Source organism: Lissotriton vulgaris, chromosome 1_1 (assembly GCF_964263255.1).
Source record: "Lissotriton vulgaris chromosome 1_1, aLisVul1.2, whole genome shotgun sequence".
NCBI lineage: Eukaryota > Metazoa > Chordata > Amphibia > Caudata > Salamandridae > Lissotriton > Lissotriton vulgaris.
In genome coordinates, this window is record NC_141685.1 from 1,090,245,714 (window position 1) to 1,090,272,936 (window position 27,223).

The window sequence follows — 27,223 nt, forward strand, 5'->3', positions numbered from 1 at the left end:
GAGGAATCCACTGGCAGATGTCTCCATCAGAATTGGGGCTCATGCAAAGTACAACCCTATCTTTGTGCATTTGGAAGAAAAGTTAGTGCATGGAGCTCGCTGACACATCAAAGTGAAGGATGGCAACCAAAAGAAACTGGAAGGGGCAGGAGTGGAGGACCTGGAAGGGGCAGGAGTGGAGGACCTGGAAGGGGCAGGAGTGAAGGGGCTCAAATGGAGCGCCCATTAGTCTTATTAAGGCAATGTTAAAATTGCAGGGTGGGGCTGGGTGTTGCTTCTTTTGAAGGTAAGCGGCTACGTTCGCTAGATGTAACCTTATGGATGTGAAACCTAAATCACAATTTTGCAGATGAAGCAGGTAGCAGACAATGTCTTGTACTTTGACTGCTAGTGGGTCAATATGTTTGGACCGACAATAGTAGACAAATCTCTTCCACTTAGCCGCGTAACAGGCAAGAGTAGTAGGCCTGCACACCTCTTTAAGAATGTCCATGCATTCAGGTGGACGGTTAAGGTATCCAAACTCTACGATTTCAGGAGCAAGATATCAAGGTTGAGAAACTTGGGATCTCGGTGTCTGATTTCTCCATGGTTCTGCTAGAGAAGGTCCGACCTGCTAAGGAGTTTCTTGTGCGGAACTACTGAGAGCTCTATAGGGGTGGTGAAGCATGGTTTGTGTGCCTATGTGAGAGCTACAAGGACAAGGGAGAGAAACGTCTGCCTAAGCTTCTGAACTACAAACAGAAGCACTGTAAGAAGAGGAAAAGCATAGGAAAATATCCCTGATCCACTCATTCATCGTGTATTGCCCCTGGACAGTGTGTGTGAGAAACTGGAGGCGTTTGGGCATTTGGCGGTTTCTGCTGTGGCGAGGAGGTCTATGCCTGGTAGTCCCCAGCACTGGAAGTACTTCTGAAGGACTTGAAAGCGGAGTTCCCATTCTAGAACTTGTTGCCACATACTGCTGAGAAGGTCGGCAAAGTCATTGTCCACTCCCAGTAAGCATTCTGCTAACACAAGAATCATGCTTCTAAAAGGAATACATGGCAGTCATGTTGTCAGTCTTGAGGAGGACAATCTTGCCAGTGAGTTGGGGAAGGAAGGCTTTCCACGCAAGTTGAAGTGCTAGTAGTTCCATATTATTTATGAGGCGATCCTTGTGACTGGGTGTCAACTGGCGTCGAATGGTCAGGTCCTGTGAGCTCCCCTCACACCCCCACCAATATGAAAGCATCTATTGTGATGGTCCTTTGCAGAACTGCACCGAGAAAAGGCCATCCCTTCAACAGGTTGTTGGTGTAACAACATTGCAGAGAGAGAGAGAGAAGCTTAAAGGCCCACCAACAGTAGATCGTCCCAATATCCCTCCGCTTGAGTCCACTGATGAGCTAAGCACACTTGCATTGGACGCGTGTGTAATCTGGCATGAGGTATGTAAGAAATTAACTCTGTATATACTGGACCAAAGTAAGGTACAGTGTGCACAGAGTCCACAGTCCCCAGAGGTATGGCAGAGGTTAAAGTTAGATATAACCTTACTCTCTAAAGTGGTAGCTTGGTCGAGCAGTAAGACAGTATTAGAGGACAATGTAAAGCACTTGTTGTACCCACTCAGTCAGCAAATGGTCTCACACACTCAATAACTGAACTCTAGGCCAATTGTTTTGTATCAAAAGAAATAGCTCTTTTATTTTAGAATTAACAAGGTATTAAAAATATACTGTCTCAGGATGAGTTACTTTAGTTAAATACTTTTCAAATAGGCAATAGACTTTTTGAATACAATAGTTACAGTTTGTTGAAATAGGCAACACTATTTCAAACACAATGCAACATTGAGCTCAATAGGAATTTTCAGTTAAATGCATTTAGTTACTTTGTAGATTACTTTTCTAACCACAGGACTGGATCCTAGATTCAGTCCCGGGACCGGAGATGTAAACAGTTAAGTAAAGCGTTTTGGTTACAGTAATAATTTTTAAGGAATATTATTGTACTTTAAAAGTTGACACTTAGAAACTTTTTCAGTTGAAATTACCAATGTTCTCCTATAAAAGGAAATTCAATCTGCAGGTAAAGTATTTTCACGTTACTTTTGTAATCCAGTGCTGGACTCCTAGGTTCAGCAATGGGTCCTCTATCTAAAACAGGCAAGTATTTACGTTTTTATCGTTGGCACGATTTTTAGAGAATATTTATAAGTTTAAAAAATGGACACTTAGAAACTTTTTCAGCAAAAAGCAGGCAATGATATCCTATGGAAGAAAATTCAAGTTACTGGTAAGTGCTGTTAAAATTTCTTTGCAGGGTCAGTGCTGGGCTAACATATGCAGCACTGGGTTCTCTCCTGATAACAGGTGAGTAAATCGGAATTCGTTGTTTGGCTGATTTTAGATGAATATTTTAAAGTTTCAAAACTCCACACTTGGAAGAATTTTCAAGTGAAACCAGTCCACTTTATCCTATGGAAGAAAAGTGAGTTATCGGCTGTTGGGTAAGTATTCGACTGGCAGAGTGAAGGTTTTGGGAATAGACTCAGGGGTCTTCCAGGTCAGGTAGGTACAGTTGGTACACCCTCAGCGGCACATGGGCAGCCGGGTGGCGAGGTAGTTAGGCTCAATGTTATCCAATGAGAGGCATGGGGCCTTCGGTTGGTGGCTGCTGGGTAGCAGGCCACGCGGCTGTGGGAGCTGGGCTCCTGGTCACTTGCTCAGGGCAAATGGGGAAGTAGGATAGGACAAAAGTTGCACTGCCAGGGGTACTCGGGCGGCAGGGTGCTTTTGAGCCATAGGGCGCTCAATGTTATTCAATGGAGATCTTGAAAAGTGAACAAAGGTTGCAGGCTCAGGGATGGAGAATCTTCTGGAGCAACCAACACTTCGAGGGGTAAGTTGGGATCTTGGAGGATAGGTAGGCACCCAGGAGTTGGGCACAGGGGGCTGTGGGGCGCCGGGTGCAGGGGTGTCTTTTGAGGTCTGGAAATCTTACCCCTGTTGGTCGCGGTTGGAGGGGTCCCGTGTCCTGAGGCTGCAGGCGTCGTCAGGGTCGTCGAGGAGGGTCCTTGGGCACTGGACTTTGGGTCACAATCGCCGGGGGGACGTCCTTGTGGGGTTAGTTCACTCCAGTACAGGTTAGTCTTGGCGGGAGCAGAGTGTGCAGGGTTTGCGGTTCCGGGCTGATTCCAGGGTTGGTTACTTATTTCTTGTTTCAGAATCTGGATCTGAGGAAGGAAGGTTCAGGGTGATCCTAAATACTAAGTTTAGGGAAGTTACAGGTAGGGTGAGGGCAGGGACCAATGGGTCCCTGCCCTGGGGTGGGTACACCCCCTATCCTGCTCCTCTCTTGTGGGAGGGGGGCAGGAGCCTATCTCCGATTGGGCAGGGCTCCTCATCCTCAAGATAACCGGAGCCCGGAGTTGTGCTTCAACTCGCCTCTCCCACCTGACGGGTGGAGTTGGCACAGACTGGCACATCCGCTTTCCTCACGTAGGGTTTCCCGCCAGTCTTCCGGCCAAAGTGGGGGTCAGAACTGGTGGGGGCCAGTTGCGGAGTACAGCAAGCAGCCTGGAGAAGCTCACAAAGGCGGAATCCGCCTTTGAAGCTTCCCCTGCCCATCCTGGAGGAGGAGACCTAGCACCTCACCCAGGATGTGCATTGTTGCAGGCCCAGGAGAGCGGTGGGCTTTTCACCCAGGGGTCCAGCAACATGTCTGCTGTGTGGCAGCCTAGTCAGCCTCCCAGACAAGACCTGGATTGTAGGTTAGGTTTCAGGGAACATCTCCAAGATGCCCTCTGTAGTGCATTTTACACTAAATCTCACACTGGCATCAGTGTGGGTTTAATGTGCTGAGAAGTTTGATATCAAACTTGTCAGTCTTCAGTGTAGTCATTATGGTGCTGTGGAGTTCGTAATGACAAGCTACCAGCACCATATACTCCTAATGGCATCACTGCACTTACAGTGCCCAGGAATGGCCCTGGTTACTGTAAGGGCACAGGGCTCATGCATCTGTGCCCACACCACTGGCATAGGGCACCCAGCTAGAGGGGTGGCTAATGTATGCCAGGGCAGTGGGTTTGTGGGCAAGGCACACAGGGATGTGTGCCATTCTTGTTTAGTTCGGCACCAGGACACTCAGTCTGCAAAGGCAGTGTGTGTGTGTGTGTGTGTGTGTGTGTGTCAGGGTACCCAAGGGTGGCACAATAAGTGCTGCAGCCCTTGGGGGTCATCTCTGGTCACAATGCCCTGGGTACCTAGGGTACCATTTACCAGGGGCTGACATGTGGCCAGAGATGCCAATTGGGTTTAGGCTTTAGTACAGTTTATAGGGAAGGAACACAGGCCCTGGGTACCCGATTGGCATGGACCCAGGGCACCCCAAGGAAAAGTGCATCAGGTATCAGACAGAAAGTGGGGGCGTTACTGCAACAGAAACCCACTTCCTTACAAGGTACTATGGCGATACAGGAGGCCATCATGCTGAGGAGATGCAGGAATCTTCAAACCGGGACCTGTTGGCATAGTTGGAAGAGCAAGACAAGTGTCTAAAAAGACTAACCACCAGATAAGGTTGAATCTGAAACAGCAGTTGGAGGTGTGACTTTGAGGCGTTGATAGTAAAGCCTAGTTGGTAAAGCAGGTTAATGGTGACCTGACCGTTTTTGTTGCATTTCTGATGAGTGGCACTCTTGATGAGCCAGTCATCCTGATAAAAGAAGATGCGTATGACTTGCCTGCGTAGATGAGCGGTCCCCACCGCAAGGTATGTGGTAAAAACCCTAGGTGCAGTAATGATTCCGAAGGGGAGGACTTTGAATTGATGATGCTGTCCGCTGAGCACAAATCTGAGGTACCGGCGACGTGCCGGATGGACTGGAATGTGAAAATAGGCATCCTTAAGGTCAAGGGCAGCCATGAAGTCGCATTGTTGTAACAGCAGGATGACATCCTGGAGAGTGACCATGTGAAAGTGCTCCGAGATAGTATATTTGTTTAAGGGCCCGAGGTCCAGAACTGGTCTGTGTGACTCATCCTTTTAGGGGATTAGGAAGTACAGCAAGTAAACACCTGTGCTCTGTTGATGGTGAGGGATTGGTTTTATGGCGCCTTTATGGAGGAACGCTTGTACCTCTTCCCTGAGAAGCTGTTGATGTGTTGAGTAGAGTTTTTGTATGTGAGGTGGAGGTGTGGAAGTGAACTTCAGACAATAACCACATTTGATTATATCCAAAACCCACTGATCAGAGGTGAAGTACTTCAAGTTGGAAAAAACCCTTGTTTACGACCCCCAACTAGTGTTATGTGATCGGAGGGGAAGGAGAGGCAAGTCAGGGTTTAGTTGTGGTGGCAGCTCATTTGGGGAGCCACCTTTGCCTCTTCCTCTGAAGTTATCTATGTAGGGGCTTCAAAAATATCCTCTGAGAAGTGTGTGGTCTGGGCGTTGGAATGAGGTGGAGGTTTCCAGGGAGTTGGTCTTGGAACCCCCCATAAAAGGGATGCAAGTTGAAAGGAACCCCGAAGGGTAGAGGTTTGATGAGCACTCACTGCCTTAGTTGTCTCTGTGTCCTACTTTATTTTCTCTAGTAATTGGTCAACCTGCGGTCCTGCGGTCCAAAGAGAGGTTACACATCAAAGGGCAAAATGAGCACATTTTGCTGAACCTCTGGTTTGAAACCAGAAATACTGAGCCATGCATGCCTGCGTAACAGGACACTAGAGTTAACACCCTAGCGAACGAATGGTGGTGATTAGTTTCCCCTCAGAAAATATCATGAAACTCCTTTTACTTGGGCCCCTCTGGGGAGATTTCGAAGGAATTGAACAATATTACTTACCTGTAATCTGTGGTTCTCCAGTATTGGTGTCTTTCACAGATTCACATGCCACTCATGACTATCCTAGTCATTTTGTATAGACCAAACTGCAGCCAATCAGGCGATAGCACCCACCAGAATGTTCTCCCCAGAGGCTCAGCCTCTCAGATTTTCTCGCACAGGAGTGAAGCCAACATAATCGCCTGATGAGCCTCTGAGGGGAGGTGGGCGGGTGTATGTGAATCTGTGAAAGACACCAATACTGGAGAACCACAGATTACAGTTAAGTAACTATTGTTCTTCTCCAGTATTGGGGTGTCTTTCATAGATTCACATGCCTGATTCAGAGTAGATAGCAGTACAAATCATAATGCTCATGGACGCTCCTTGTATTATAGCACATACGCATACTTTGCAAAGAGAATAACATGTAAAATAAGCATCTAAAAGAGCATAGAGGAGGAGGGAGAACAGAGGCTCACCTTATTTGAAAAGATTGTGAAGAACTGCTCGTCCCACTGAAGTATCTGCATCACTTGAGGCATCCAAACAGTAATGCCTGGTGAATGTATGCCTGCTGGACCAAGTTGCCGCTCTGCAGATCTGATGGAGGCACACCAGCGAAAAGAGCTGTGGAAGAAGAGATTGTTCTTGTAGAATGTGCCCTTGGCAAAGACTGTAGAGGTCTTCCCGCTTGTTGATGACACAGACAGATTGCTGAGGACACCCAGCGGGCTATGGTCTGCTTGGATACATCGTATCCTTGACATAGCCTTCCGTATGCTACAAATAACTGATCTGTCTTTCGCAATGTTTAAGTCCGTTGAAGATAGAATTTAAGACATCTCCTGATGTCTAGGGCATGCAAAGCTTTTTCTGCCGCTGTTTGCGGATTAGGAAATTTTTTTTTTAGAATCAGTGGCTCATTAAGATGAAAGTCAGAGGGAACTTTAGGCATGTAACTTGGATTGGTACGAAGCACCACTGAATTTGAAGTGAATTGTAAAAAAGGAGACTTGATGGTAAATGCCTGAATGTCTCTGACCCTACGAGCCGACGTCAGTGCCAGAAGTAGCGTCACTTCCCATGAAAGGAACGTGAGATCCACTTTGTGAATAGGTTCAAAGGGGTGCCGCATGAGCTGGGCAAGCACCACATTCAAGTACCAAGATGGAGGTGGACGTCGAATAGGAGGAAACATTCGGAATAGACCTTTAAAGAATTGTTGGATTATTCTAGCAGAATAAAGAGAATTAGAGCCATCTTGACGGAACCTGGAAATGGCTGCCAAAAACACCTTCAGTGTGGAATGAGATAAGCCTGATCTAGCCAAATGAAGAAAGAACGGCAAGATCTGTTCTGGTTTAGCATAAATTGGGTGTAGAATGGCAGAGTGACACCAAGTACAGAACCTTTTCCATTTAAGTTTGTATGTCTTAATAGTGGCAGGCGCTCTAGCATTGGCCAAAACCTCTTGGCAATCCGCAGGGATATCTAGATGGGCGGATTCAAAGTGTTGAGGAGCCAAGCTGCTAACTTCAAGGAAGCTGGGTCCGGGTGACAAATTTGGCCCCCTTGCATTGTCAGAAGATTCGGTATTGATGGAAGCTGAATGGGATCGCACTCCGAGAGGAGTAGAAGCTCGGTGAACCAATATTGGCGAGGCCACCTGGGCGCACTGAGAATGAGGCGACACGGCTGCCTCTTCATTTTCTGGATGACTCTGGGAACCAAAGGAATCGGAGGAAAGGCTTATGCATATATCTGAGACCAGTTCATCGAAAGCACATCCCCGTATGAGTCCCTGTGGGGAATCCAGCTTGCAAAGAGTGGACATTTCGGTTCTGAATTGCTGCAAACAAGTCCATGTCGGGTTGACCCCATTCATGATTGGATATTGCAGATCTGCTGAGAGAATCCGCTAGCACATTGGACATCCCTGGGACGTGAACAGCTGAAAGGTTTATCTTGTTTTCCAGAGCCCAATCCCAAATCTCCTGGGCTTGCTGAGAAAGAAGGGCCGATTTTGTACCCCTTGCTTGTTTAAGTAATGCATGCTTGTTGCATTGTCTATTCTGACTAGAACTGTGGCCCCCTTTATTACTGTTCGAAAGGACTTCAAGGCCAGAACAATAGCTCTCAGCTCTAGCAGGTTTATGTGCCATTTCTTTTGCTGTGTATTCCACCTTCAGTTGACAGACATTCCCTGAAGGTGTGCTCCCCATCCCTCGAGGGAAGCATCCGTGGTGATGGTATACCTTGGCACTTCCGTCAGGAATGTAAGGGGCGGTGGAGAAAATAAAGTAACACCACTATTGTGCGAACAAATTCCGCAGCGAAGCCTGTCCAACCTGAGCATCTGCCCTGGCATCCGTGTCCAGACAGTAATGCTTAGCAAAGGTATGAACCGACTTCCAAGTGGCAGCCTTGCATATTTTTGCTATAGGAACATTACGGAGCAAAGCCGTCGTGGCAGCTTTGCCCCTGGTGGAATAAGCCTTAGGTTTACCTCCTATGGTCTTATTAGATTTCTGGTAACACAGTTGTATGCAGGACACAATCCACCTAGAGATGGACTCCTTAGAGGTTGCAAGACCCGTCCTGACCGATCCATAATTGATGAACAGTTGGTCTGACCTACGAATATCTTTGGTCTTGTCCAGATAAAATTTCAACACCCTCCTAACATCCAGGGAATTTAAGGACGTTTCCGCTGGAGAGGAAGGATTCTGAAAAAACGTAGGCAAAGTTATAGTCTGGTTGACATGAAAATCAGAAATAACCCTGGGAAGAAATTTAGGGTGAGTACGCATAACAACCGTACCAGCATGAAATACAGTATAAGATTCTTGGCAACACAACGCCTGAATTTCACTCACCCTGCGGGACGATCTAATGGCCACGAGGAACGCCGACTTCCATGACAGGTGCTGCAACGAAGCCTTATGAATAGGTTCAAAAGGCTCCTTCATCAATCTGGACAGCACCACATTCAATTCCCATGAAGGCGAAGGAAGCCTGACAGGAGGGAACACTTTCTTCAAGCCTTCCAAGCCTTTGATCACATGGATCTGGAAGAAGGAAGTCTGTGAAGGGCATTTCCTGTAGGCCGTCAATGCAGCGAGATGAAACTTAATGGAATGAACATTAAGGCCAGACCGCGCAATATGTAGAAGGTAAGAAAGGATGACATCTTCCTTGCACGTCGTCGGGTCAAAGTTCTTGGACGCACACCAGATACAAAACCTCTTCCACTTGTAAGCATAGGATGTCCGAGTGGAAGGTCGCTTAGACTCCTTCAATATGTCCATGCAATCGTCGGGCAGATTCAAGTGGCCATATTGCACTATCTCAGGAGCCATGCCGCCAAACTCAAAGACGAGAGGTTGGGGTGAAACATCTGCCCCCCCGAACTTCGAGAGAAGGTCCGGCCTGCACGGCAGCCGTATGTGCGGAAGGAGAGACCGGTGAAGCAGGTCCGTGAACCACCACTGCCTGGGCCATTCTGGGGCAATCAGGATCATCCGTGCCCTGGACTGGGACAGCTTGATGAGCACCGCTGGAATCAGGGGAATGGGTGGAAAAGCGTACACAAAGCTGTTCGACCAGGTGATCCATAGCGCATTCCCCAGCGTCCCTTGCTGGTAGTACCTGGAGGCGAGGTCTCGGCATTGGCGAACAGATCTACGTCTGGAGTCCCCCACATTGCAAAGACTTCTCCTAGTACTTCGTCGTTTATGATCCATTCGTGGTTTTCCTGAATCAGTCTGCTCAGTGCGTTCGCCTGAACATTCTGCACACCTGGCAGATGGGTAGCCGTTATCGTCAATCCTCTGGCCAGAAGCCAGTGCCAGATCGTCTGCGCCTCCCGAGACAGAGTGCGCGATCTCGAGCCTCCCTGCTTGTTGAGGTGATACATCGTGGTCGTATTGTCCGTCAGTACAAGCAGAGAGTTGGTCTGGAAGGAGGGATGAAAGGTCTTCAGTGCCAAGTGAACAGCTCTGAGCTCCAGGAAATTGATGTGATACGTGGACTCCAACAGACACCACGTTCATTGAATCTGTAAGTCTCCCGTATGCGCTCCCCAGCCGTGGAGACAGGCATCCGTCACGATAGTCTGAGTAGGAATGTCCTTGTGGAAGGGAACCCCTCTGAGGAGATTCTCCGCTGAACACCACCACTTCAGAGACTGAAGAGCATGCAGAGACAGTCGTATCTTGTCGTCCCAAGATCCTTTCCTCTGATCCCACTGGTCCTCCAAGCACTCCTGCAGAGGTCTCATGTGTAGCCGTGCATGAGGAGTGAGGAAGATACATGAGGCCATCGACCCCTGTAGAGAAGACACCGTCCTCCCTGTTGTAGATGGAGCGGTCATAAGAGCCTGAGCCTTCCGAAGGATCGATCGCCGTCGCTCCTCCGAAGGAGACACACTTGCTGACAGCGTATTGATGGTGGCTCCCAAGTACTGAATGCACTGGACCGGGATCGGGACAGACATGGACATGTTGATATGCAACCCCAACTTGTTCAGGAGAACGCACGTCTTCTGGAAGTGCGCTTGAGCTTCCGAGAAGGAGGAGGCCTTGATCAATCAATCGTCCAGGGAAGCGGGTAGACAAACACCTTTTTCTTCCTTAGGTGTGCGCTACCACTGCCATACACTTCGAGAATGTTCTGGGCGCAGATTTCAGCCCGAATGGCAGCACTGTGTACTGATAATGGTTGGTGCCGACTTGAAATCGCAGAAACTTCCTGTGTTTGCATGTAATGGGCACATGGAAGTACGCATCCTGTAGGTCTATTGCACAAAGCCAGTCTCCCTGTTGCAACGGAGGATAAATCTGATGCAACGACAGCATGCAAAACTTTTCTCTGCGAATCCACTTGTTTGCCTGCCGCAAGTCCAGAATGGGCCTGAACTCGTTCTTGTCCTTCTTGTCCTTCTTGCGAACCAGAAAGAACCAGGAGTACAGACCTCTTCCTCTCTGAGACAGAAGTACGTCTTCTATCGCCCTTTTCCTTAACAGGATATCGGCCTCCGCCTGGAGCTCGCGCAGTTGATACTGCGAGCTGACCGGAGGGATCGCTGGAGGAGGGCTGATGAACCGAAGACAGTATCCATTGCAAACATTATTTAGCACCCACTTGTCCGGAGTAATTTTTCTCCACTCTGCCAGAAAAAATTGAACGCTTCCCCCCACCGGAACGGGTAACGGATGAAGGGGAAGTAACCGCTCAGGGTCGAGACCCGGCCGGGCCCTTGTTCGCGGTAGAGGACTGCTGTCCCCCTGTACCCTTTTGCCGTTTCTGGAAGGGTCTCCGGAACTGCTGCTGTTGTTGCTGCAGCTGTCCCGAAGACTGCCCCCGTCCTTTTCCTTGTGCACCGAACCGTCTCTGGAACGGTCGGTAGGACTTCTTCTCCTTGGGCTTCTCCAAGCCCACAGCCGTAAGGGTCTCCGCCTCCGGCTTCATGCGGGCCATCTCATCATCTGCGTGTTTTCCGAACAAGGATTCCCCGGAAAAGGGCAAATTGGCCACCCGCTACTGGGCCTCCGGCTTGAGTGATGTGAGCCGGAGCCAGGCATGTCGCCGCTGATTGATTCCATGGCAGTAATCATGTGCAGCCAACAGGGAGGCGTCCGCAGCCGCGCTGATGACCTGATTTGACACCAGCATCCCTTCCTTGAGGATATCTTGGATGTCCTCCCTCTTGTCTCTTGGTAGCAGTTCCACGAACTGTTGCAGGGAGTCCCACAGCGCCCGGTCATAACGCCCCAGCAGAGCTGTATCGCTGGATGCCTTCATGGCTGTGGAAGCGGTCCCACACGCCTTCCTTCCAGCCGAGTCGATCCATTGACTTTCTTTATCTGGCGGCGCGGTGGATGACGGGGAGGTAGAGTGTAATTTCCTGGCCGCCGTCACTATCACCGAATCTGGTACCGGATCTACTCTCAGAAAGGCAGGGTCCGAATCCGGGGCCCTGTACTTCTTTAGAAGTCGGGAGGGAGCGGCCTTCACCACCGATGGCGTGAGGAACAGCTCTTCTGCAGGCTCCTTCAATCCAGGTACTAGTGGTAGAAGAGGGCGAGACAAATGCTTCTTGTGAAGCGTTTTGAATATCACGGACGTCGTAGGTGTTTGAGCCGTCACCGTGATACCCAACTTCGCAGCCCCTCTCAGGAGAACTTCCTGGAATGTGGCAATGTCGTCCACCGGAGAAACCCTAGTCTCAGGGGAGTCCGATAAGGTCGGCGAGTAGGAATGGGTCCTGGAAGAGTCCGTGCGGGACCTAGACCCCCGCCTCCTATGGCGACGCCTTGATCTGGTGGAGGATCTATGACGACTCCTCGATCTTTCTCTCCGCCCGGAGCGTGAACGTGACCTCCTCGGCCTAGGGCGATCAACCGGTTCCACCGGAGCAGGTGACTTGGGCATGGCCGGGGCCTTCGGTTTAGGTGTACCCTTGGGAGGAGTTGGAAGAATAGGCAATGAAGTCGACCTCGGGGAATTCGGAGGCGGCTTCTCTGGCAACCCAGGTCCCGGTTGCGGTGGAGGTAACGGAGTAGGATTCCTCGGAGGGGGACCCCTCGGCAATGGAGGAGGGGGAGTCACCTTCCCCGACGGGGTATACACCTCAGAATACACCGAGCCCGGTGAACCGCCTTCTCTACCAGCCTGGGACGTAGGTGAACCTTCCACGGCGTCAGGCCTCCTTCCACCTCTCTTCGACGTCGAAGAACGGCGACCAGACGGCGAGCGTCGGCCCCGTGACGTTGAGTGTCTCCTCCTCGGCGTCGAACGCCTTCGCCTCGTCGGCGATCTTCTATGCCTCGACGGCGATCTGCGCCTCGACGGCGATCTGCGCCTCAACGGCTACCTCGACGACGAGGATTTCCTCGACGATGACCGTCTCTTCGCCGACGGCGAACGGCGGTGTCGCCTCAACGGCGAGCGCCGACGCCTGGCCTGTGGACGTCGAACGCTCGACACCGACGACGATGAAATAGTCACCGGGGACTTCGATGGTCTAGTAACATCCCTTGACGCCGAGCGTCGACATCGTTTCGACTCAGACGATGGAGAACAGACCGTAGTCATCCCTCTCGACGCTGTAGTGGGCGCAATCGACCCAGGTGGAGAATGGTGACGTTTGCTGGCCTTCCTGCCCCTGGGGAGCCCCCCAGAGGCCTCAGCATGGGCAGATGAAGCCCCTCCAGACCCACCTTGTGCCTTCATTCTTCTTTCTTCGAGGCCCTGAAGTCTGATCTTCTTTCTGTTCTTCAGGGTCCTGACAGAGAAGCCTTGACAGATTACACACTCCTCTGGGACATGGGAAGATGGAAGGCAGAGGATACACACCTCATGGGGATCTGATTTGGCCTTCTTCCTGGAGCACCCCGGGCATTTATCGAATAATGCAGGCATATTCGACAAAAAACAGAGTGTAAGAACCAAGGAGAAAGGCACCAAAGTACAAAAAAGCACTTAACTTTGAGAAAAGTAGTGAAAAATCACCAAAAACCCTTAAAAAGGGAGAGCTCAATGCTCCAGGGTCCTGCTTGCAGGAGCCGGAAAAAAGAACTGAAAGTAAAAGGGACCGGCAGTGCATTCTGGGATACTGTGAAGTTCTGGAAAGTTCTCTTAAAGGCACAGTATCCTGTTTTGAGCCACATAATGGCAGCCTATGGGGCTTGTCTGTCCATGTCCTCCTCTCTATCATTCCAGAGGGTTTTTGCTGCTGAGGCAAGGGAAATCTGGACAGGCTTTGCTGTTTGTGGATTTTTTTGGTGGAATTTCTAGTTGAAGTACTGGACAGTGTAGCCTGGTTTTAGGCTGCATTTTCTGTCTTTAAATTCTCTCTTAAGTGTCTGTGCAGTTCTGCATTTTTTCGACACTTTAAGAGATTATTTTTGATTGCTCCGGGGTCCACGCACATGGGCGGGACTATTCACTAGATTATGACTATACACAGAGATCCCCTATTACAGAAGTTTAAAGAGGCAAAGAGCTTGGCGCCTTGTCCACTTTTATCCACCGCTTAGGTGGAGGTGGCATATCGAAGGCTTCGTTGAAGGAGAGCTGCTGTTTGGATGGTTGAGCTGCAGATCCCAGAGGGCGGGTTAGTATACGGCCTGTGTGGGGATGTATCATAAGATGTTTTTGTAAGGCGTCTATTTCTTCTTGCAGCTTGTGAAGATTTGGTTCGACAGTCTTCAATCCATCACTGGACTTGCCGGTCGGTGCCAAAGGCCTCTGCTACAACAACGTTTTTGGCTTGAACGTCAAGGATGCCTACTCTGACGTTCGGCTTGGCTCCTCGGCAGGTGCAGTCGGTGCTGAAGTACTTGGTCTCAGTGGTCTCTTCGGCACCGGGACTGGGCGTAACATCCAAAGATGTTGGTCAGTGCTGACCATGGTCGAAAGGCAGTGGTAGCCTTCCAGTCTGTCTCGCGTGCCACAGAATAGCTGGACGGCCCTCTGGAAAAGGTTGTTCAGTGTGAGATTGATGTCAAGATTGGGTTGAAGGGATATTGTACTCACGGCTGGCTGCACTGGTTGAAGATCTTTGATTTCCAGCTCAAAGCCGGAGCTGTTGTCTGAGGAGAAGGTCCCTTTGACCACGACAGACACTTGTGGGTGGTGTTCCCACTCTATCCTTGGGGCTGAAAAGGTGCAAAGTGTCATCTCCGTTCCTCTGGGAAATCTTGAGACTTCGAGCCCAATGGCCGCATAGAGTTTAATTCTAATGGAAGGTGCGGCAAGCATCACAAGCAGCCTCGTTGTGCTCTGGAGAGAGACACACATTGCAGACCTGATGGAGATCAGTTCGAAGATATTTTGTGTTAGCGAGGACAGTATTGAAAAGGTGTCCATTCCATCACCGTGAGGACATGGAGGGAGATATACGCTGTATAGAATAAGGCCCCAGAGTGCAAAGGCCCACCTGGGCCCAAAGTTGAAAGAAGCCACTTGGTCAATTCAGAAGTCGCTGAACCGAAATGGAAATAGAAACACGATAGATAACAATAACGATGGAGGGAAGGAACAGTAGAAACAGAAAACAGTTCAGCACAACAGTGTCGACCCGGAGCACACGCGCCGAAACCGGATGAGAGAATGAAAACAATCTTAACAATGGAGTCAATGAACATGCGCATTACTAGCAAGAGGAGAAGTCACAAGGTGTGACTCAAAAGGTTTTCTTAGAAGAAAAACAACTTGCTCACATCTGGGCCCAACACTAGATGACAGCATTATGCACAGCATGTGTATCTACAGCCACACATGCCTCAAACATTAACTTACACGTTTTGGTGCAGTTCTCTCATCATAACTCTGCTTACAGCTCCCAATATATTCGGAGGTTCCACCAGTGCCCATACAGACTATTTCTTTCACTTCTTATTTCTGACAGTGGCGTTTCTATCCTTGTCCTGGCTGAAAGACTAACTCTACCCCTGAAAGGATGCAGACCAAGTAAATCTGAGATCATATGACTTACAGCATAAGGAACCTTTGAAGGACACTCTGTCAAACTTACAAGCAAGATGAAAAAATCTAGCATAGCAGAAGCTAAGCATGTGGCCAGGTATCTATTACAACATGGAAGGACGGTCGAGGTGGATGCCTGAGATATCAGAGGAGGAGATTTTTCGAATTGAATAGGAAGCCCTCCCTTTTAAAGATATTCACTACAAATAACCAAGAGTGAAGATCTAACAAGACATGCTTAAAGAAATAGATACAATTTGAATAAAACAACGGGTGAAGAAAGAAAAGACCGTCCTTCATAGGATTCACTCAAAAAGGAATCTCAGGTAAAAATGAAACTTGACCGCCTCACGAGCGGCCCTGGAAACTAAGATAGGGGAGGTAGGGTCCGAGGTAACACTGCTGCGCCAGGACTTTCGGAACTTGACAGACAGGGTCACGGTGGCTGAGTCGAGGTTGACGGACAATGAGAAGTCGGTCTCTGAACTTAAGAAGGACATGGCGGAGCTCCAGGCCTCCCACCGCCAACTCCTATGGAAGGTGGACGACGCTGAAAATAGGTCGAGACGGAACAACCTACGCTTTGTGGGATTTAGAGAAGGGATTGAGGAAAGGAGCATGACCACCTTCCTCCTGGACTGGCTCAAAAAAACCTTCCCGACGGCACGATTCTCCTCGTGCTTTATCGTAGAGAGGGCGCACAGGGCGCTACTGGCCAAGCCACCGGAGGGCGCGAGACCACGACCGGTCATAGCGCGATTCCTAAACTTCGCGGATCGGGATCTGATCTTACGAGAAGCCAGGGCTATGGGCGAGATCCGCTTCGAAAATACCGCCATCATGATTTTCCCGGACTACAGTCAGGAGGTCTCGAAACAGCGCCGCTCCTTCGACGCCGTAAAAGCCAAACTGAGATCCCTCAACATTCAATATATGCTCCTCTTTCCGGCCAAGCTCAAGGTCATCTATCAGGGCAAAGCCATCTTCTTCCCACACCCGGACGACGCATGGCAATGGCTTGAAGAGCGCCCTATCCTGACCAGCAGAGAGGCGGCGAGCCGGGCGGCGCTCGACCGGGAACTACGGGAACGACCGGTGTGGGAGAGGCCGAAGCCACAGCGTCGAAGATTGAGGAGGACACAGAACAAGACGCAGGGGACCCCATACAGGACGAGGAACCTCCAGAACGAGAGACGAGGCAGATCGGCGTCACCAGGTACCGATTCAGTGGCGGGCTCGAGAATGGGTGGCCTGAGAAATGGAATCCGCTCAGAAGAAGAAGATGCGGAGGAATCGGAAGGCCGAGCATCCGGGGAGGAGGGGGAGGACACAAGGAGTGACTCGTTACACCCTCTGGCTAAGGAAATCCAGCAACTGGAACAAGACTCTACAGGCCGTGAGGGTCAAGTGGACACACAAGACTCACATTCGTGAACTGTGGTGTACTGGGAACGGGAAAAGATGGCGGCTCGGCGACACGGAGCAAGCAAGTTGGCACACCCCCACTACTGTTTTCTGTGTTCTTAACACTGGTTACTGTTGATTGAGGGTGGGATGTGTGGGAGGGCGACAGGCCTTCTCCCACGGATAGTTGAGACCCGGATGGGGATGCAACTGGAAGGGGAGTGAGGTGGGGTGGGGGGTGCGGAAGGGGTTTGGTTACAGTTTACCTCATGTTGGGGTGTTGGGATGTTGGGAAGGGAGGGAGACAGATCACCAAGCAGCGGAGTCGGGGAGGGTCACACTTACTACCATCCGGGCCCCGGGGCCCGGCCTTGGATGATCACCGAGCAACACAATCGCGGGTACACTAACTGGACCGACCCAAGACGGCCCCGGGGTGAAGGCGCTCACGTGGAACGTGAACGGCCTGGGCTCCAAAATTAAGAGGGGCCTGGTCACAGCCTACATTAAACGCGCAGCGCCAGACATTATCTTCCTTCAGGAAACACATTTGAGGGGGAACAGATGCGCTTTCTTGGCACGAGGCCAATACGTAGTTCTAGCACATGCGGGGTACACCATGGACTCACGGGGCACGGCCATACTCATTAGAAAAACGACCCCTTTCACTGTAACGCGCACATGGTTGGATCCACAGGGAACATTTTCAGGGGTGCAGGGGACCTGGAGGAGACGTGGGTATACGCTGCTGTCGGTTTATGCCCCACCCAAGCTTCAGGCACGCACAATGCAGGAGGTCACCAACATACTACTGGACACGGCTGACACGGTGCAAATCATAGGGGGGGGTTTCAATGATGTGATGTGCACGGCACGAGATAGGTCTAGCAGCTCCCACACAGTAACAGCAGACACGGCGCTTGCACGCCAGATGACCACACTCGGCCTCACTGATGTTTGGAGGTGGCTCCACCCCGCGCAGGCCGGTTATTCTTTTTTCTCCGGGGCACACAAAGTCTTTTCAAGATTGGATTATATCTTCACCTCTAGGCAGGAACTATCATTGGAGGACCAGGCCGAGTATAGGGCGAGGGGCATATCAGATCACTCCCCACTGTTCGCACACATAGGACGAGGTGGTGGGAGAGGACGGCCTCACTGGCATATGTCGGCATGGGACATACAGACTCCTGAGATTCTGGGTGGTATCAGAGCAGATATTCGAGTGTTTGTGGCAGAGAATGAGGGCTCGGTACAGTCTAGGGTTACACTGTGGGAGGCCATGAAAACAGTCCTGAGGGATCGATTCCAATCCAGGGTGGGTGAGGCTAGGAGGAAACTTAATGAGGCTATAGCAACTGAAGAGGCGACCATACTGACTCTGGAGGCCGAATACCACAGGTCAAAGAGGGAGGTAGACCTTAGGAAACTGTTAGATGCTCAAAAAATTTACAAGGAATTAACCACGAATGAGGCACGCACGCAGGCCCTGGCCACCCTCCACCGTCTCTATGATGTGGGCGACAAATCAGGGAAACTTATGGCCTGGCTAAGTAGGCGGGAGAGGGCGGCCAGGTGGGTGGACGGGATCGGACTCCCCGGGGGCGCGCGGGCGTCCATGGATGACTCCATAGTGGAGGCCTTTGCGGCCTACTTCGAAGACTTTTATAGGGCTAGAGACCTCGGGGACGCGGAGGTAGTGCAGGCGTTCCTGGGTGATATAGAGGTCCCTCAGTTGACCCCCGAAGACAGCGAGGCCCTGGAAGCCGACCTATCCCTAGACGAAATCACGGAGGCGTTAGCGCTATTGAAGCCCGGGAAGGCGCCGGGCCCAAACGGTTTTCCGGCGGAGTTTTTCAAACGGACGGGGGACCTCCTCTCCCGCCACCTGAGGGGATTGTTTGTCGAGGCGTTTGACGCCGGGCGTCTCCCGCCAGATTTGACCCTAGCCACCATAGTCCCGATTTACAAGGAAAATAAACCCAGGGAGGAGTGCTCCTCCTATCGTCCGATTTCTCTCCTTAATATTGAGACCAAACTATTGGCCACCATTTTGGCGCGACGCTTGCGACAGGTCATTACAGATCTAGTGCACCCAGACCAATCTGGGTTCCTCCCGGACAGGGCAACCAAACTCAACCTACGGCGTACTCACAATTGGCTCCAGGAAGTTTGTGACAGGGATGAACCCCACTGGTTCCTCTCCTTGGACGCAGAGAAAGCGTTCGACGCGGTGCATTGGCCCTTCCTGATGGGCACCCTTGAACGCTTTGGGATGGGGCCCAAGTTTTTAGGCTGGGTGAAGCTGCTATATTCGAACCCCAGGGCGAGGGTGCGAGTCAATGGAAGGCTCTCCAGGGAGTTTGCGATAGAGCGGGGGACACGGCAGGGGTGCCCGCTCTCCCCGCTCCTTTTCACCCTCACGATTGAGATCCTGGCGATCCGCATTCGGCACAACCGGGATGTGGTGGGGTTTCACTGGGGGGAGTCGGCCGCGGAACAGGAGAAGATCTCCCTTTACGCTGACGACGTTCTGCTGTATATCACGGACCCAGCTAGGACTATCCCTGCGCTATTTAAGGAATTGGGGGACTTCGGGGCAGTAGCTGGACATACAATTAACTGGCACAAATCGGTCATGTATGACCCGCAAGGGGCCCCTAGGGGGGAGTGCCTGCCCGACCACCTCCTACACACCACAGAAGGCTTCCGATATCTAGGGGTCTTTATCACCCGAGATGCACGTCGATCATATACAGATAACATAGACAGGGTTCTGGTGGCAGCGAAGACGGAGATGGACAGGTGGAGACAGCTTCCACTCACCATCCTGGGCAGGGCCGCCCTATATAAAATGATCCTCTTGCCGAAGTTCTTATATGCCCTCCAAAACGAATATTACCCTCTGCCAACTCCAACTATACCGAAAATCCACGCTGACCTCCGCTCCTTCTTGTGGCTGGGGAAACAACCCCGAGTGGCACTCACGACCTTGCAGCGCCACCAGTACAGCGGGGGAATCTCGCTCCCTAATTTGGAGGCGTACTACTGGGCTGAACACCTGGCCCCCATTAATGAGTGGATACATGCCCCTGCAGACCATCCCACTTATGCACTGGAAAAATCCAAATGGGGCGCTAAGACGGTGCTCCACTTCCTCTACGGAGGGAAGGGAGGACGTACGCTTCTCCCGGCGACTAGAATTACCCTGACAGCATGGCGTAGAGCCACGGTAAAAATGGGATGGCAGGAAAGACCCACCCGTCAAACCCCCCTGTGGTCGTGTAGCTGGCTGGCCGAGCTGCACAAACTACGGGGATTCAAAAAGTGGGATGACATTGGCATCTCCACGATCGGGGATGTCATAGCAAGGGGGGAGCTAAAGACCTTTCAGGCGCTACAGCAGGATTTTGGCCTCCATAACACCCAATACTTCAGATACTTACAATTACGGCATGCGTGGGGGGCACAAAACATCTCCCTTACTGACATTCCCCAATATGCGCCACTCGAGGGGCGCCTGCTCCAGGAACAGATACACAGGGGGGCGGTGTCCATGACATATAAAACACTGACAAACAATACGCTGGGTGATTTACAGGCTCTGAGGGAGAGATGGGAGGGTGATGTAGGCACACTAGAAAACCTGGATTGGGAGCTCATCCTCATGCACCCTAGAGAAGTGGCCATAAGGTCGAGGCTTCGCCTCATCCAATTCAAGGTTCTACACCGGGCCTACTTTGACAGGGCAAGACTCTTCCGGATGGGGAGGGCTACTAATGCCTCCTGCCTAAGATGCCAACATCCACTGGGTGATTTTTTCCACATTATTTGGGGTTGTTCCGTGGTCCAGGAATATTGGAATGAGGTCTTCACTGAATTGTCAGCGGTATTGGAGGTGGACATTCCCAGGGACCCCAGGCTGGCACTCCTGGGCATGTCGACTAAGGTGGATGTCACGCGGCACTCACTCATCTTTTTGTTGCTGGCGTTGGTAGTAGCCAAAAGAGATATAGCGAGAATGTGGGGGGCGCCAGGGAGGCCCAATTTGGATGACTGGAGGCGTGGCCTGGACATGTACATGGCGGCTGAAAGGGTTACGTATAAAGCGCGGGGATGCCCGAGAAAATTCCGCAAAATCTGGGCCAAGTGGCGGCACTATCACGGTCTCGAGTAGGGGGGTGAACCGGTGGGGGGGGGGGGGGGGGGGGGGAATGCGGGAGGCGAAATTGATCACTGAGGTGGTCTCATGTGTGACTGGTCTGAACCTGTTGGACCTGGAAGGACTGGGGTGATGAGACGACACATGTTCACGACACATGCCTTGAGGAGTGAGGAGGGCATGGGGATTGGGTGGTAGAGTGGAGGTAAAGAGGGCGAGCTGCTTGGGGGGGGGGGGGGGGGGGGCAGAGGGCGGGAAGGGGGGCCTTGAATGGTGGTCTCTCAGTTGCCCGGGGGTGTTTACATGGAGGTTGGGGGGGGGGTTCGGGGTGAAAAGACAAAACACAAATTGATTATGTCATGATAACTGCCATATATTGATGTGTTCCAAAAGTTGCGCATAATACGGGGGGTGCGGAATGTTGACGCTCCCCCGTGATGGCGTAATGCTTTTATTGATGATCCGCATGATGCAACAATAAAAAGACATTTCCAAAAAAAAAAAAAAAATGAAACTTGACCTAGCTGCTCAAATAAAAGAAGATTATTAGGAACACCGACTATACTGAAATGGAATATATGCTTGAAAAAGAAACCAAGCTTATTCCTATATTGTCAGACATCGCCAATTTACCACCATATAGAAAAGGAACAGATGTCCAAGAAAGAAACCAAGGGTATTCCCACATGGTCAAACATCGCTAATTTATCAAAGCGACCAATAAACTAGCTAAGTTTGAGTGATTTTAATTCATAAACACTGTCCTGAAGAAGGTGACTACTCAAAACACCGAAACGCCGCGTCGACAATTTTTCTGTGTGATAAATTCGTTGCATTTTGAATATTTTTTTAATATATTGTCAATTTGTGTGATAACTTGCTGCATCAAATGTTTTTAATGGTTTTTATGAATAAATGTGTAAACTCACGTGAAAATAATATTTTCAAATAAAAAATATATTTTTTAAATAAACTGTACATCCAGTGTATAACATCCTTAATAATCTTTAATATTGATTTTCAAGATTTTTTTGATTAATATCCGCTAATATTGTATTGTAAATTTGTAAATCCATATGCAACTGGGGATACGCCTGTCGGCTCACCTTGCGCCTCTCCCTTAAACACCCCAGAGACCCAAGTCTCTTCTTCTGAACATGTGAAAAGGGAATTTTTAATTTTTGTTTCAGGTATCTTTTCAGGCATTATGAATGAAAGTAGGATGTAAATATAAGAATAAAAAAGATACCATGGTAAGGTGTTCAATAATGCAGGAAGGCTGAAAGGGATGGGTATTGTTTGCAAGAATGTGATACCCAAGGTTTTTTTTAATTTGTATTTATTAAACAGTGTCACAGTACAGTACAGTACAGTACAGGTTGTCATATATGAAAACAGTCACTAATCTATGAGCAACCTATTGGTGACATTACATTTTAACTTGGTCTTATATAGAACCTGTGGAGTATGCCGGTGAATTTGGCTCAATAGCATCTTAATAGTGTATACATTTCAACATTAATAACTCAAATATACAGTGCATCACATCTGGGAATGAACCACCCAAGCAAAACATAATAACCATCAACTGTTGTAGCAGCAGAGCGGCAAGGGGAATGCTCACTCATATCATTCTGGTGAAAATAAGGAAGGGGCAGGAGTATAGAGCACCAGGTCTTCAAAAGAGGCCAGTTGCCTTACCTAGACAGGAGCACTCAGAGGGGAACAAGCAGAGAGATGGGTGATGGAGGTCCCAACCAGCTCATCAACAGCTAGGGTTCCCAAGGTTAGAACTGGATGAGCATCTGAATAAAAAGGTGCTACAATGCAGAGACAATCCCACAGTGCTCTCCTGTCTTGGCAGAGGTAAGCAGGGAGAGAGGCATCCATACAGAAAGCAAGAACTGAAGAGGACCAAGATTAAGATTCACAAAAGCGAAGCAAAACCTCCCCCCCCCACCCCCCATTCTTTCATTCCCCTCACTGGTCTAGCTAGGGCTCTAAGCATAAAGCACTCACTCAGTTGCCTCAAGAGATCTTGGGAGTCGCTCCACCTCTGCAAACTGTGCACGGACAGTAGTGTCATCTCCCTGCAACCAGCTGATTGCCATTTTTACCACAGAAGACCACCAACGACACACTGGGTCAGAACCTGCACAAAAAGGAGATTATTGACAAATAAGAGAGAAAAAGGTTGAGACAAGGGGCAATACTAGAAGCAGGATGAGGTAGTATGCAGTAAACCAGGACAGAGCCAGGAATCTAACTTGTACAAGATCTTTTACGGACGAGATGGCCCCAGGCAGAGGTTGAGCCAGCATGATCCTGGGGCTACTCACAGTTGGTATTCCAAAGGCATACATTTCGAACACCAGCTACTGTGTTCCTCCTAGTGTCCCCAATCAAAAGCGATAAATAGCCTGTCAATTGAGGATCATGGGAGTTGGCAAGAGGGTGCTAGGCAGCTGAGTAGCACGAAACAAATTAGGGATTGGAGCTCACCTGAACAGGACTTCAGTGAAGAGTAACCAGTAAAGGAGGGTGGGCTGGTGCTGCTGGTTGGGTCGGTGTACGTACTGAGCAGTCGTAGGTACTCCTGCGCACTCGAAAACTCACTAAGAGAGGAGAAACAGAGACAGCATGAACATGACCGAAACTACAGCTAGAATTAACGTAAAAAATATTGGTCTTTGTAATTCTGTACAACTGTACATTGAATCTCAAGTAGCACTGTTAATTGATGGAATGTTATGCATCATGTATTGTTCACAGAAAAATAATAAAAATAGTTTAAAAAAAGATATTATTCTGTACACAAACTACGCAGAGCAAACCAGGCCACCCCACAAAAAGAACATTCCAAGATTAGCAAAACCAGCAAGAAGGGCAGTCTGGAGAGATTTATGACCTAAGGCCTCCCCGTAGAAAAGTGGGCAGCACTGGGGTTTTACCTAGCAAAAGTGGATAGCACCTGGACCTCAACCAAGAAATGGAAAAAGCACCAGACCAGCATCCAGGGCAAGGCACACAGCATAAAATGAGGTCCAGAGTAAGGCACAGTCGGTACGTCGCAAACGTCTGTCCTGCTCCAATGTCCATGAGCTATTGTATCAACTCAGCTCTTTTCGTTGGCACTCCTCCACTGAAACAAACCGTGGATTTAGAACACTTACTAGCTGTAAGGAAATGCCTGTCTTTGTATGGTCACCCCCAAGTTTTTCGACTAGTGCTGCTGGTTTTTCGACTCTGAGAATGCACTGAGGCCTGTTAATCAGACCTCAGCGCCAGTGCCCCAACCATAACGTTTATGTTGCATTGGCTGTACCTAATTAGAGCTGGCTAAGTTACCTGCAAGTCCCTTGTATATATTTTGCCCTGGTACCTAGGGCATGCAAGTTAGAGGGCTACCCTTGAAGTTCGCAGCACTGGTTGTCCCCATGGAGGTCCTCCAAGTAAAACAAGACCCCCTGTCTGTCTGCAGTCTGTCAGAGCAGCTGTGCACTACTAGCCCTACCTTTCCATTGAAAAGAATGGCCTAACCACTACTTTCCCTGTACATCGGCGTAGGTCACACCTCTGGCAAGCCTACCAAATCCTAAGGCAGGGTGCAACATATGACACAGGCAAAAGTAATATAGCCCAATTGTGGGGATCGCGGTTCTCCCCAGCACTCCATGACTGGTGCAAGGACATGGATGGGTCATGGTGGCGGAGAAGGCAACATATGTAAACCGTGGATGTCCCAAAAAATGGGAGAGAACATGGGGAGCAAGGAATAAATGTAGAGAATATATTTGCACTCTGCCTCTGACAGCATACGAAGTAGGTTCTGAGTGAGGGAGGTGATGAGAAAATTAGGTGGCTTGTAACATTCCGTCTTATATTCACTGTACTGACCGTCTTGTTGATATGACTATGGCAATGGGAGATGTGACATGAAAGTATTTTAATGCTTCAATCTGTAACCGATTTAATGTTGCCCTTTTATTAAGAAACAGAATTTAAAAAAAAAGATATGACACAGGAAGGATATGTAATTTTCTTGTGTTGTGTCAATTTCTTCTTCAATTGTTTTAGTGCTGTTTAAATGCTTTACACTAGTTCCTTGGTGTAAGCCTTGCAGCTCAGTGCTACAGCTACCCAGAGTTGAGCTGAGGGTTTGACAGACAAAACCTATTGGACCTAAAGGGGTTGTTAAGTGTATTACACTGCGAGGTCACACCGCCACAGCATATAACACACCTCATTTCCTCACACCAGATAAAACACTTCCCTCATCCCACCTTTAAAAGGTTATACCAGGAGGAGGAAAGCACACATGTACACAGAGAGCAATACTAGCATACCTGGCTTCTTCATCCATTGCATGGTCAACCTCAGGTTTGACTATTGAGTACATGGCCTTCCTCAGCAGACTTTCGCAGAAGGCCCGGTGCACCTGTGCGATGGGATCCACTGAAAAAAAAAAAGAGACTGGGATTTTACACTGATTGATCTAAGAAGAACAGACACTGAAAGCAGCACAAGCAGTCATCCTTATTGGACCTTTCTCTACGGTAACAAAAGCAAATGGTTTTTCTATAACGGCCAAGGGCCAGAAAAGAGGCTAGGGCATGATGACCGCAAAGATGTAAGCGGCGGAAGAAAGATAATAAAAACTTGGTAAGATTACTCAGTATGTTGCAAACCAACTGCAAAGTTCTGTATGCAATCTATAGACTGTAAAATCGAATTCAAGCGTGGCTGACTTAGCCCCCTAACTTTACAAGGTATTTATCTATTAGCAATAATAGGACATTCAGTACCATATAAGTATCTAATATAACACTCAGCACAGGAAGAACCAATACAATTTTGAGCACACTGGGTGGGGCTGAGGGAGAGAATACCCCAATCAGGATATTTCACATGGAGGTTCCGATCAATCTCACCAATTACACAAAGAGTCAGAGCTAACATTTTACATTTGTAATAAACAATGCCACAGGGGTGTCTTCACTATGAGATAAGAAATGCGTTACTTACCTGTAACAGCAGTTATCCAGTGTTGGTGTCTTTCATAGATTCACATGCCTGAATCATTCCCCGTCGCCGAGACGGGAGCCTCCGGTACATAAAAAAGTAATGTCCTAGGGACATACATAGAGAATATAGGCCGAAGGGCCTCCCCTTTGGGGCCTTTCCACGTCCTTATGTAAAAAGGACCGAACTCTCATCGTTAGCCAATCAGCTCCGACCTCCCTCTAGAACCTTCCCGGGAGGAGCCTCAGTCCCTCAGATTTTCGTACGCACCCAGCTAGGGTGTCGGCACTGTAGTCATAGAGGTACGTGAGTCCTTACCGGGGAGGCGGGAGGGTGCATGTGAATCTATGAAAGACACCAACACTGGATAACTGCTGTTACAGGTAAGTAACGCATTTCTTATCCAGTATTTGGGTGTCTTTCATAGATTCACATGCCTGAATCAGAGTAGTGAGCAGTTACACATGCATAGTGGCAAAGCACATTCCCACAACCGGCAGGCCTGCATAAATCACAGACAATGTGAGAGAAACATGGTAATATACAGTCATGCATATAGCAGAGATAAACAAAGACCATGAAGAATGTGCATACCTGGATGGCGGGACGAGGTAAGGCTCACCTTATTGGAAAAGATGGCGTAGCACCGCTTGCCCCACTGCAGCGTCCCTCTGCAGTCCGATGTCCAGGCAGTAGTGTCTGGAAAAGGTGTGCGGGGACTTCCAGGTCGCCGCTCGGCAGATGTCCAGGATCGTCACTCCAGCGAAGAGCGCCGCTGACGTTGACATCGCTCTGGTAGAGTGGGCAGCCACTCGGTCTGTCAAAGGCCGTCCGGCCTGATCATGGCAGAAAGCAATCGCTGAAGAAATCCAGCGGGAGATGCTCTGTTTCGTCAAGGGCAACCCCATGCGCGGGTTGCTGTAGGCTACAAAAAGTTGAGAAGACTTTCTGACGTCTTTGGTCCTATCCAAGTAGAATTTGAGACACCTTTGAAGGTCCAGGGAATGCAGCGCCCTTTCCGCTGCCGTGGAAGGGTTCGCAAAGAACGACTTAAGGACAATCGGTTCGTTCAGATGAAAGTCCGACGGCACCTTAGGAATGAATTTAGGGTTTGGCCTGAGTACCACTCGGTCGTGCCTGAATTGGAGATACGGTTCCTGAATAGACAGCGCCTGAAGTTCGCTGACCCGTCTGGCTGACGTCAGGGCCAGCAGGAGTGCCGTTTTCCAGGAAAGATGTTTGAGTGAGGCCCGGTGTATGGGCTCGAATGGGTGTTTCATGAGTTGGTTGAGCACCAAGTTCAACTGCCAGGTTGGAGGTACTTTCCGAGG

General features: G+C 49.6%; 1 protein-coding gene across 1 annotated transcript in view; it reads right to left on the reverse strand.

The window, feature by feature from the left end:
- The window catches only part of SREBF2 (sterol regulatory element binding transcription factor 2), a 350,039-nt gene that overhangs the window by 132,493 nt on the left and 190,323 nt on the right, over positions 1–27,223 (reverse strand). The window contains exons 13-15 of the mRNA XM_086963475.1: positions 25,217–25,325; positions 23,373–23,485; positions 22,890–23,022 (exon numbers count right to left, since the gene is read on the reverse strand). Coding sequence (XP_086819601.1) covers positions 22,890–23,022; positions 23,373–23,485; positions 25,217–25,325 — 355 coding nt within the window. The remainder of the gene's footprint in view (positions 1–22,889; positions 23,023–23,372; positions 23,486–25,216; positions 25,326–27,223) is intronic.